At 37.7% G+C, this 10239-nt stretch overlaps 1 protein-coding gene across 1 annotated transcript; it reads right to left on the bottom strand.

The window, feature by feature from the left end:
• Positions 1-3509: 3509 nt before the first annotated feature.
• LOC134096196 (intestinal mucin-like protein) lies at positions 3510-9631 on the bottom strand (the record flags this gene model as incomplete). The annotated part of the gene is made up of 9 exons (XM_062549945.1): positions 3510-3566; positions 5409-5537; positions 6409-6449; positions 6558-6644; positions 7948-8123; positions 8246-8432; positions 8607-8790; positions 8917-9164; positions 9589-9631. Coding segments are annotated over 9 exons (1152 nt in total), but the record flags the coding sequence as incomplete, so codon positions are not given.
• Positions 9632-10239: the final 608 nt, after the last annotated feature.

Raw genomic sequence — 10239 nt, forward strand, 5'->3', positions numbered from 1 at the left:
GGGAGCGTTGGCCGATAGGCACAGACACGGTTTGAAAGACAACGGGTTGTGCTCATCAACAATGTTCCGTTGTATCCATTCATCGGGGCCAGACTAAATTAGACATCCAATCCATTTAGGCTGGTTTATCAGGCTACATGTTTGCAATTCTTTTTGAAAATCATGGGCTAAAGAAGAGAGGGCCAATTTAAGTATCCAACTTGTTTTAGTGCTCAGTTTGAAACCCAACATCTATGACGGTGTGGAGGTTTAGTAGTGCCTACAGTGTGCCACTAATGCATATCGGACAAGGCACAATTAGTTCTGAATGATGTACAGGTTTTGAGTAACATAAACTGCCATCCAGGCAATGTCTTTTCCAGGAAAGAACTCGAATATTTCATGAAAGAAACAAAATGGCAAAATTAATATGCACATGTTAAAACAGTATTTCTCGACAGAGAAAGAGTCCAAGTGCTAAAATGGCCTCTCTGCAGTCCAGACCTGTCATATTAGGGGCATCATGGAATGAAAAACATGATTAAGAAAACTCCATACTGTTAAGCAACTGCAATCATATATCTGTATGGAATTGTCAGTCTAGTCAACAAATCAGACATTCCTGCGCTCGATTCAAACCATTCCATCACCATATTGGCCCTAACCGAAACCTTGATTAGACCAGAGGACACGGCCACACCCGCCCGCAGCATTATCATTAAATTATGCTTTCACACACACTAGCTGTGCTTCTGGCAGATTAGGCGGGACAGGTTGCTTAGTATCTAATGACTGTATCTTTACAAAGCTTCATCCCACAAAATGATTCAACTCCTTTGAATATCATGGCATTATTAATGAAACCGTTTAGGTGTATTTCATAGTTGTTTATTGCCCTCCTGGGCACTGGCCTTTTTGATGATGAATTGGACATTCTTTTACATAATTTTTTTTGACAAACTGTCCTCTTTTAATTCTGAGTGATTTTAATATTCATATGGGAAACTATCATTCAGCCAAAACTTTGCCTTTACTCAGCTCTTTTAACTTAACTCATATCCACAACCTGCCACTCAAAGCTGGTAATGAACTTCATTTAATCATTGTGCGCAACTGTACCATTGAACATGTTCTAGTAACTCCGTTTCATTTATCATCATAAAATGTCTTTATTAGTTTCACTGTATGGTTGTTGGAGTGTCCTGTTGATCCTGCCCCCACAGCCTCCCTCTACCAGAATTTTAAAAGACAATTTTCTATAATGCTATCTACCCCATCCATGACAACAATGAACCCCGTCACCCATGGCTCACTATCCGCAAAGCATAAGGCACTCAGAGCAGCCGAGAGGAAATGGCATAAATTGAAAGACAGTAATGATCTCAGAAATTACCTTGCTCTACAAGCAACTTTTTAATCGAATATCACATGAATTATTGCCTAAAATTATACTTTCTTATTCAAAATGGTTTAAACTACACAAAGCGGTCTACAATATGACCGCCACTCAGTTCTGCACATTTTCTCCACAAAAATAAATGACACTTGTCAACTTTCCTGTATCTCCTATTTGTGCAATTTATATGCATATCTACTACTCTTGCAGCTCATATCTATATAAATGAGTGTGTGTGTGTTTGGAAATTGATTTTAATACCTCAACTTAAGTAATAAAATGAGGATATATCCAACCTTTAAAGAGGACATAGAATGGATGAATTGAGTATTGCACTGTATCTCTAATGTTAAAATAGTATATATTCAACTTTGATTTAAAAAAAATAAACTCCATTGCAATTTTACAAGACTAATTAAAACCATGTATTTAGGCTGGGTATTGAAATGGTCTGTTTGACTAAATGGCGCCCTCTTTGGCAACCCCAATTGAACTTCAATGGCTTTGCGATGTCTGACATCACAAGCAGGCTCTTTTCTAATTTGCCTGTTTTTTAGTGTCTATTTCTAAGTTCAAGATTTTCATATGAAGGAGGGCACAACCATGCCTCATGTTCATGACAGCTCTTTGTTTATGCACAACCTCTCAAAATTCATGAAAACCAAGAAAAAAATGATTTCCATTCTATGTCACCTTTAAGGACACCAATTTTCTTTGTGAATGAATAATACATCATAAATAAATAAATGTTCTTCCTTAATAAAATACTGAGGTCATAACTATTGGCACCCCTGTGTTAACCCTATGTCATGCTGTCTTGCGTGTGATTTGATTTGTTACCGCCCTAATTTTTGCCTGAGATAGGAGACCAATCACAGAACAGGGGGGAAAGCAAGACTCTAAAGCTCTAATTGCCTCACATCATCACACACCCTTCACCATACCTAGATTGGCATGGTGTTTTGTTCAGTTAGCCTATTAGCTGGTTTGATTTGCATTGAGCTCAACGAGCTTTCATCTTTCCATTAAATGAAGAAGAAATGTGTAGACTTACTCAAAAATGTTGACCGACCGCATGTGCGTTCTATTCCTATTCCATCCTCTATTTAAAGATGAAACATTGCAAAAACTATTTACAATCACTCGTTTGTTTATCCTGGTAGCCTTCAAACAATGCAGGTGTGTTCATATTTAGAGATGAATAATCAATTAATGTCAAACGAGAGATTAATTGGTGTTAGGCATGATTTTATATATTTGTGCCCAAAAATAGCATCTGATATATCTGCACTCTGACAAAGCTACTCCAATATGTAGATGTGAGTAGACAACACGGCTAATTATTAGAGGAAAGTGTTTAATTATCTGGTTATTAATTTATATCCAAGAACCACTGGACTTCTCTAGACTCTGGTCAAAAGTATAATTTCTGGAGAGAGCAATCTGATTTACAGCAAGTCAGCATTTAAAAAGTGGTAAACCATTGTTATATATTGAGATATGAGAGCAACCAGTGGCAACTCATAGTCTGAGTCATCATATAGCTGGGTCAGACATTACAGTAGTATACTGTAGATGGGTGTGTGTAATTCTTTAGTGGTTGTACTACATAACTGCAATTTCTTTTTTCCAGTGCATCATGATTGTTACATGCAAAATTATCAAAGGTAGCAACACTTATGATGAATAATAATGCCAAGACACAATCATGCATGCATACTAATCTTTATTAAAATATGATTTAGGAAGATACAAAGGCAGTCTCATGTTCCTTCACACAAAACTGCTGATTACATTGGAGCAATTGCTCTATGGCTAGTTTGGAGTTTAACATGGTTTTAAACTCCAACTCCCAACTTCAACTCCAGTTTAAAACAGTGTTAAACTCCAAACTAGCGGCAGAGCAAATGCCCCTTTATGTCTGTGACATAAAAAGAGAAAGTGATTTGTAATAACAGGTGCAAAGATGCGCTATCTCATTCTTCTTCAACGTCTTCTTCTAAGCTTTTTAGTCGCCGTTTTTTCCATGGTGGTGCATGTTGACTGAAGACAGCCACACTGCTCAATGTAGTCATATGAATAATTGAGCTTTGAGCCATCAGGGCAGACCATCTCCACCTCTCTTTTGCTGGTGCTAACCTCCTGGCAACAGGAGCAGGAGCGCTGAAACATGCTTGTACTCTGAGAAAACCTGATAAAGAGCAAATGGACAGTGTTAAAGGAAGTTATTGTTCCTATAGCTTTGACAAGTGCTGCTGTGGTCTGAACTGCTACTCACCAGGAAAATGTTGGACAAAGACCTTGACAAGTCGCCAACTCAACCTTCTGGGAGGATGTGCAGCCATTATGCTGCAGGTATGTAGATTCCGTTGTCCGGTTGCATTTTCTTACTGTAAGAAGAAACAGACGGGCAGCTTTTAGCATTGCTCTCACAAGCCAACGAAAACACTTAATATTAATGTTTTTCACCTCCAAGTGGATTTGTACATTTCCAATTACTGATCTCAATACAAATCAATACAATATCTAATGATTAAAATAAAACATTAACTAATAACTTACCACACAAATGACAACAACCATCAGGCGCAATGACCTCTGTCCCCTGTTAAAAAAAATATATATATAAAAATAAGATCAATACATACATTTACATTTATTCATTTAAGGTCACATTTGTCCAAAGTGACTCACAGCAATGGCATAACATTTAGGGTATTAAGAATTTGTGTTAAGAATTAAGAGCTGCAACTACAGCAGTAGAATAACTAATTTAATAACTATTTAAGCTATTAACATTCAAACATTTTAACATTCAAACTTTCAATCTACAGGGCTACAGCTACAGCGTTAGAATAACATTTAACTACAGTGCAGAGAAGCATATAGCAAGTAGTTTACCACTGTATGTTAATACTAGTACTACTAGACGATAAGAGTACCTACATATTAGGTAGTTGAAATATGGAGGAGGGGAAGAGGTAAAAGAAGAGATACAGAAGAGAAGAGATGGAAGTGGAGTGGGAGGGAAGAGGGAGAAGAGTGTGGTAAGTACATGAGAGGTTGTCAGAAACTCTAGGGGAGTTGTGTCTTCAAGAGTTTTTGGATGATAGAGAGGGAGGTCCCAAGCCTGGCTCCACCTTCCTACGTACTGTAGTTCCGCTCAGTTTTCATTTCACCTCACTACGTAGTCTGGGTCTGCTGTATATTCACAGGTTTTCTCAACACAAAAAAGTGCAGGTCCAATCAGCAAACAGAGGGAGTAGCTGAGAATGATGATGTTGAGGTTGTGCGCTAGTTTGAGCATGTCACGTCACGACCAAGCGTTAGCGAGTGCAGAGGGCAAGGGTTAACATAAGCCTTTATGAGACTATGTAACTAAGTGGGTGCTGACCTAGCAATCACTGTCTATGCAAACATTAGTGACTTGAATTTGATGCGGGTGCTAAGGGAAGCCAGTGGAGCTCAATGAAAAGTGGAAAAGTAACATTCTCTTTTTGGTTGACTGAAAACCAGACAGGCCGCAGCGTTCTGGATCATCTGTAGTGGTTTTAGATGATTCTAATACCCTATGATCATCAGACCACAGTGACTGGCAGTATGTGATGATGGTGTACAAACTAAATACCATAGCCTAGTTACCTCCGCCAAGGAGGTTATGCTTTCATCGGGATTTGTTTGTCTGTCTGTCTGTCTATCTGTTTGTTATCAAGATAACTCAAAAAGTAATGGATGGATTTCGATGAAATTTTCAGGAAAGGTCTGAAATGACCCAAGGAATAAACAATTAATAGATTATTTTTGGGAGTGAACCGTATCACCGTTTGGAATGGATTCAGGAGGCGGTTATGTTTTTCGCTTAGCGGTGTAATGGCAATGCAGGCGGAGGTCTGCGCTCTCTGAGTGCTTTTCTAGTTTATGTTATGTTTACTTAAGTATACACACTGATTATATTTAACTACTTAATTTCTCTATGGTGTATGACTCAAACTTGGTAAAATGTCCTACTGCCATTTAGTGGTTCCACACTTACAGGAATGCAGTCATTGGGGTTGTAGGGAGGACAGAGGGTCCTGGCCTCCATAGTGATGAAGCTGCTCCCGACCTTCACACACTCGTACTTTACACACTTGTCCCCTGGTGGACTCCAAATACCATTGATCTGTCAAAAACAGCAAAGTCCATGTATAAGTGTTTAGATTTGTTTGTGAGTGGGTGCATTTGAGTATATTTGAAAACTTTACTATACAAAAAATAGTTGCATTGAAAACATACGTATATCAAAAAGTGGCAAAGTCTTGCATTTATTACTTCAAAGATAAAACACAATTTTTTCCCTTTGCTTTCACATCCTTTTCTTTCTCTATCTCAACATAATGCCCCAAACTCGGCCCAATGAAGGGTCCTCACACCATAATGCATTACAGTACATACACAGCTTTGTTGTTGGCAGGCTGCAACACGTAATATTTTGGTTATTTACTCACAGGAATAGTGTGTGTGAGGTTTCCTGAATACATAGCCACACACTCAACCTGCACACACTTTCTACAGCATTGTTCTGTCACATTCTGTAGCTCGAAGCCCTTAGGAAAAGAAGACATAACAACATCACAACATACACACTGTAGCATGACACCAAAATTATTTTGAAAATGCAGTTCAGGTGAAATCTCTCTCTCTCTCTCTCTCTCTCTCTCTCTCTCTCTCTCTCTGTGTGTGTGTGTGTGTGTGTGTTTACATTTCTACAACTTCATTGTTGCTTTTTTGACTACAGTATATTGGAAGTCTCTTACCTGAGGACAGTAAGTGTCACATGTAATATGCTTACATTCGATCCTGTGGAGTAACCCATCATTTTCCAGTGTGTCACTACACTCACAGGTTTCACAAGGTCCCATAGGAACACTGCTGTTTATCTGCAATAGGACAGGAAACAGAAATCAATATGAAAATCATTCAGATTTGTAGGAATTTCTATGCTAAATGTTAACCATGACCACAAAGAAATGAGATTTCATGCAAGTTCTTACCGAGTATTCTGTGTTATTGTTTACACAGACAGGTTTAGGAACTGCAAAGTTAACCAAAAACACAAACACGTTTTGCAGTTAACTTTTGCCATGGAGGAGCAACACTTTTTACACTAGGACCAGGTATTTTGCACTAGGTAAATGCTTACCACACTTAGGGCAACACGCCCCCACTTCAATCTCTTGAATGTAGCCAACCGGACAGGAACTTCTTGGACATGTGGTGACATTACATGCTATAATGACAAAACCACAAGCATGTTGAAATTATCCTCTTTGTGTTTAGATGTGTACTGTTTGCTTTCTGGGTTTTGTTGCTATATTCAATTATTGTCAAAATGAAAGGGATCTTGGTTTTTAACTTGAATGTGCAGAAATCACATATGGTTCTGTAAGGACTGAAAGTGTTTCTCTACCAACGACTGTCAACATCTGTCAGTGGTTACTTACCACATATGTCTATTTTACAGCATTTCATTTTTCCAACTGTTTTAGTCACTTTAATCTGGCCAGGCTGATCACAGATGACTGGCAGGTCAGTTGGACATGGCAAAGGATAGCAATAGACTCTGGCAATATACTCTCCAGATTCTGCGTCGCATGTGCAATTGTTACAATCGTCGATCCAAGTTGAGCCAGCCTTACAGTATATAACAATAAAAAGCATGTCAAAACAAATACAAATACAGAAGTAATAACATTTTTTAGAATAAATTAATAATTAACCAATTCAATGTTGGCCAGACATTTAAAGTCAGATAGGGCTGTGTGTCATGAAAACATACCTAAACATATCTAAAATCCGTGTTAAATTAATGTAGATTTTTCGACAAGCAACCATTTATGCATTTTGCTTTCACAATTAATGTAGGCATATCATTGTTGTTTTTATGTTCACAGAGAAAAGGATGTGGGATGCAAACTGATTTAATATACTGTAGTTGTATTACATTTACCTCTTTTATCACTCCATTTGGTAGTCGGCAAACTGGCTCTAAAAAAAAAAAAAAAAAAAAACACAATATTTTCATTTAGAAATAACATCGTCCACACAGATTGGTCCGCGAACTGTTTTTTTCGGTGCAAACAAGATCTATGTTCTGAATTGTCTGAAATGAAACCAGTTGTTTTTTGTGTTTTGCATAATTTTCTTACCACAAATAGGGCTGACACATTTCTGAATATCAGGGCTCAACAAAGTAGTTCCATTTGGACAAAAGCATCCTTCCAATGTCATTGATGTCATAGCATTGAATTCATTTTTTTCTTGAATGAATTTGTAATTATAACTATTTGGGGAAAAATATTAAATGAGATTATTTCCTATTTGTATTTCTGAATATTTTAATCACACTAGCCACATTAGTTCAGTATACCTGCTATCACAAGTTGGTGGAACTGCTGGACCACAGGCCTCATAGACCAAGGGTGCATCGCACTTAAAATCTGTGTAAGGCACATATTAAATGATGAAAAATGAGCAGAATGAAGATAGAGTTTCAGTTGTGAGATTAGAAAATACATTTCTACAAATCTTACCACACACTCCATCTGTGGCACCTCTCCAGTCAATGCAAAAGCCATTCTGAGCACACAGCTGAGCGTAAGACTGAAGGCTGGCACAACCAATAGAGATGTTCATATGGCATACGTCATACTCGCATGCCTCAATATAGGACTCATAGGAGACCGCTCCATGGCATTTTTCAAAGACCCTTGGCAAGAGACACACCACAGTTAGCAACAGTACATTTCAGATTTAGTCTGCTTATTAAAAAAAAATAAAAAATACATTCAAATTCAAAATTATATGTAATTTACTTGATCACTTTCTTACTTGCTTGCAATGATTTTACAGATGGATGTAGTTTCTGGTGAACAGGGGGTTGGGGGTGGGGTTGGGGTTGGGGGTACTGGGCAGTTGCTAGCATTAACCTTCCAATGGTGGGCCATATCTGGGCAAGATGGATCAATTTTTCCATTGGGCAAGAGGCAGTCGTCTGTCCTATTGTTGTCACATGTTCCTGTGACAAATAAGAGAACATATTTGAATATTATCAGAGAGTAATTGTGCTGCATTTGACAAACTGACACAATAGTCATGCTTAACCATGGAGTGAAAATGAAATATTGCCTGAACTGGATGAAATGGATATATTTATCAGTGGCAGTTCTCTAAACAATAAAACAGTTTTTACCGCACTGTCCCTCAGTGTTGCCATGGAATTTACTCCAAGGGAGGCCAACGCTAAACTGCATCCCGGAGAACATTATTGATGCGCCGATATCAGGTATTACCACAAAAGCTTCAATGCCATTGTTTGTGACTTTAAAGTCACCGTTCATGTAACTTGGGTAGATGCGCTTGTGATTGACATAAATCTATGACAAAAGGGAAATAAGTGTTTACATTATGAGAGACATAATTATTTTAAAGAGATATGTCTTATAATGTATAATTCATAATAATTAGAACATTTGTGGATGAGGAGGAAAATATGCTCTTACCAAGTTTGTGACATTTCCTGGAGAGACATCTTGACTCATATAAATTTCAAATGATTTGTAGTGAATAGTCAGTGATTTAGGACATGAAACATCATCTGGTGTATCGCAATACACATTTTCAATGATGATGCTGAAGTTGTACATTGGTTTGATCTCTTTAACCAATACATAAGAGCAATTTCCTTGGAAACCATAATATGTTCCATCAAATGTCACATAATGAGGATCCCCGTAGCCGTAGCAGAAACCTAAAGAGATAGGAAATATGAATGACAGTATGTCAGTCACTGGTTTTGGTTATATGAGAATAATATAAGAGCTTGTATGAACCATTTTAGGTATGTGTGAGGGATAATGGCCGCCAAAGTATATACTGTATGATGTTAATCGACAAGGCGGAGTTGCCACAATATGAATTTGTAAAAAGAAGCTGACTTGTTCAATTCAGTGACTGTCGGCAGTTAGGTTGTTCACAGTTGATTTCACTGTTGCGAGGCATTGATAAGGTAATTATTATATATATTTTGATTTTACCAGATCTGCTTCATAGGTGTCACATTGTACATAATTAATAGCCAATCTACTAGCCAATCAGAAAAGAGTATTTCTTCTCTATGGGTGTTAATGATTATTAGCAATAACCATTTTTATTTTGACTTTAGAAACACTCACATTGGCATTCTTGTTTGAAACAGCAGCCTGATCCATCAGGAACTAACTTTGAAGGGAGGCCATTCACACATGTAAGCGGTGGTTGAGTTGGACATTTAATAGGATGCGTGATGATTTCATTATTGAGACATGTTTCTAGAGAACACGAATTGTTGGGGGACAGCCGAGTTTCTCCATTCTGCACAAAAATAATTGAAAAAACAGTCAGTCTATTAACACTCCTTACATGAAAACAGGCAGACTGATTTAATTGCCAATACCTTTAAAGGATAACAAGGAGGACGAGTTGTTGGAATTAATGGAGTTGTTGTTGAAGTTGAAGGAGTTGTTGAAGTTAAAGGAGTTCTTGTTGAAGTGGAAAGAGTTGTGGATGGAGCACTGGTAGAGCTACATGACACGCCTTTTGTTATTGTGCAGTTTTTAAGGCAATGGGCAAAGTAAGTACATCCTCCAAGATCAGTATGACTATAAATAACAGAATCTGTGTAAAAAAAAAAAAACTTTGGTTAAAAAAATGAAATGATGATGAGCGGAAATTATCAGATACAATATGTGCTTGACATATAAATAATGCAATCACTCACCTGGATGGTAAATTGTTCCATTTTGGAGTTCACATCCAATACATGGAGGTTTTACAGTTGTTGGGGG

Source organism: Sardina pilchardus, chromosome 11, assembly GCF_963854185.1.
Source record: "Sardina pilchardus chromosome 11, fSarPil1.1, whole genome shotgun sequence".
Classification (NCBI taxonomy): domain Eukaryota; kingdom Metazoa; phylum Chordata; class Actinopteri; order Clupeiformes; family Clupeidae; genus Sardina; species Sardina pilchardus.